Here is a 2,896-nt window from a genome sequence, read left to right on the forward strand (position 1 = left end):
TTATCAATTAAATGGACTTTAGTCTGATGGTATTTGTTAGTTGCGTTGATGTTATTAATGCAATGCTCTGTTTGGTGGTTGTGCCATTAAAATCTCTTAACTTAAACTTCCCTTTAAAATCTATCTAATTTGTTTCAACAAGTTAATGCGTATCTCCTTCTTCGGATCTCCTTAATTCCTTCTTCGTATCTCCTTCTTCTTCGCTATGGATCCTTTTAGCACACCTTGTAGCTTTCAAAACCTCTTAAACAGCCAACAACCAAACACCTTCTTCTCCTTTGTCACTCCTAGTATAGAGCTCTCATCGGATGCCTCTGTGTTTGGTACACAGTGGGCTGAAGATGCAAACGAAGAAGAACACATTGTCTCTGACCGTAAAGAAAGAAGGAAGTGGTCACCAACTGAAGATCTCGTGCTCATCAGTGCTTGGCTGAATACCTCCAAGGATCCTGTCGTGGGGAATGAGCAGAAGGCAATAGCTTTTTGGAAACGGATTGCGGCCTATGTTGCATCTAGTCCAAAGCTTTCTGCTTTGCAGAAGAGAGAGCCAGCTTACTGTAAGCAAAGGTGGGGGAAGATCAACGACGGTGTATGTAAGTTTATTGGGTGTTATGAAGCTGCAACAAAAGCTAGATCCAGTGGGATGAATGAGGTTGATGTTTTGAAGATGGCGCATGAGATATTCTTCAATGACTACAAGGTCAAGTTTACGCTCGAGCATGCGTGGTTGGAGCTTCGCCATGATCAGAAATGGTGTGAAGCTTCATGTACCAAAGACAAAGTGGTCTCAAAAAGAAGGAAGCTAGATGACCAATCTGCCCAATCATCAACCTCTGTGGCAGGAGAGGATGATCAAGGCTCACGGCCTGTTGGTGTTAAAGCAGCGAAGGCAAAAGCTAAAAAGTCTGTGAGGAAGGTGACGTTGGAAGAGGAAGGAAGGGAGTTTAAGAGCATTTGGGAGATTAAGCAGAAGGACTTTGAGTTCAAGGACAAGTTGAACAAGCAGAAATTGCTTGACAGCCTCATTGCTAAGAAAGAGTCATTAGATGAACTAGAACTTGCTTTGAAAAACAAGCTTATTAATGACATGTTGGCTTAGTTTCAGTGTCTAGCTTTGCGTCTCTAGATTCAGTGTCTGATTATGCCTCTCTTTACGCTTTTGGTTTGTGTCTGCGTCTGTAACTTTGTGGTCTTCGTGTTCAATCATAATATCATCACTTTGTGTTCAATCTTTAACTTTGTGGTATTTGTTGGTGCTTGTGTTCAATCATAACTTTGTGGTCTTTGTTGGTTTGTATTTTCTTGGCTACTTGCGCTTGGAACATGACTAATTGCTGTCTATTTTTTTACAGGTGAAACACGACTAATTGCTGCCAAGACTTGTATCTCGTGACATAAGAAGCCAAGACCTGTGTCGCGTGCTTGTAACACAAGAAGCCAAGACACAAGAAGCCAAGACATAGTTGTTGTTGTTATGTATCTCGTGACTTGTATGTCGAGATAAAAATAGTTGTTGTTGTTATGTATCTCGTGACTTGTATGTCGAGATAAAAATAGTTGTTGTTGTTATGTATCTCGTGACTTGTATGTCGAGATAAAAATAGTTGTTGTTGTTATGTATCTCGTGACTTGTATGTCGAGATAAAAATAACAGACATAGTTGGTTGTGATACTTGTATCTCATGACATAAAGAAGACACAACAATCTCACTTCTTATTTTTGCATCCTCTCTCTCTCCCGAGTTCAAACAACAACTATCTCACTTCTTATTTTTGCATCCTTTATATTCACATTTTTTTCTTAACAACAACAACATGAAAGAGAGAGAATATATTCTTCACAAATCTTTTTAATATGGCATCTTCTTCTTCTAATAATTTCAAAGAAATGGATGAAAGATTTGATCAAATTTTCGACCAACAATTTGAAAATCTTCTCATTCATCATGGTGAGCGTCAAGAAGCATCAAGGTCCAAAAAGAAACGAGCCTACATTGAAAGATCACGAGAACAAGGACACACACAGTTATCGAACTATTATTTTAGTGAAGATGCAACATATCCTTCTCACATGTTTCGACGCCGTTTTCGAATGAACAAGCCCTTGTTCATGCGTATTGTTGATCGACTCTCTGCTGAAATCCCATAATTTCAACAAAGAAGATATGCTACTGGAAGGTTCGGTCATTCTCCGTTACAAAAGGCAACGACAACAATTCGTATGATGGCATATGATTGCCCAGCTGATGCGGTAAACGAATACCTCTGACTTGGTGAGACCACCGCGCTTTTATGCTTGGAACATTTTGTTCAAGGAATCATAAATATATTTGGAGATGAGTATCTAAGAAGACCCACGCCAGAAGATATTCAACGACTACTCGATATTGGAGAGATACGCAGATTTTCCGGGATGTTAGGAAGCATTGATTGTATGCACTGGGAGTGGAAGAATTGTCCGACCGCATGGAAAGGTCAATATACCCGTGGATCAGGAAAGCCAACCATTGTTTTGGAGGCTGTAGCTTCACAAGATCTCTGGATATGGCATGCGTTTTTTGGACCTCCAGGTACATTAAACGATATCAATATTCTTGATCGATTACCGGTTTTTGATGATATATTACAAGGTCGAGCTCCAAAAGTTAAGTACAATGTCAACAGACACGAGTACCATTTGGCTTACTATCTCACAGATGGTATTTATCCAAAATGGGCTACTTTTGTCCAATCTATTCCACTTCCACAAGGTCCGAAAGCATCCTTATTCGCTACACATCAAGAAGTTGTACGTAAAGTTGTCGAGCGTGTTTTTGGGGTCTTGCAAGCTCGATTTGCTATTGTCAAAAATCCAGCTCTTTTGTGGGATAAAATAAAAATTGGAAAGATAATGAGA

The 2,896-nt window shown here is 39.7% G+C and overlaps 1 protein-coding gene across 1 annotated transcript; it reads left to right on the forward strand.

The window, feature by feature from the left end:
* The first annotated feature begins 205 nt into the window (after nt 1-205).
* LOC106338419 (glutathione S-transferase T3-like) lies at nt 206-1,099 on the forward strand. The gene has a single exon (XM_013777399.1). The coding sequence runs from the start codon at nt 206-208 to the stop codon at nt 1,097-1,099; it is 894 nt and encodes a 297-aa protein (XP_013632853.1).
* Nucleotides 1,100-2,896: the final 1,797 nt, after the last annotated feature.

The sequence above is a fragment of the Brassica oleracea genome, chromosome C4, assembly GCF_000695525.1.
Source record: "Brassica oleracea var. oleracea cultivar TO1000 chromosome C4, BOL, whole genome shotgun sequence".
NCBI lineage: Eukaryota > Viridiplantae > Streptophyta > Magnoliopsida > Brassicales > Brassicaceae > Brassica > Brassica oleracea.

What these genes read in the sequence shown, in the direction of transcription:
- LOC106338419 (XM_013777399.1), top strand. Translation starts at nt 206, where the DNA reads ATGGATCCTTTTAGCACACCTTGTAGCTTTCAAAACCTCTTAAACAGC.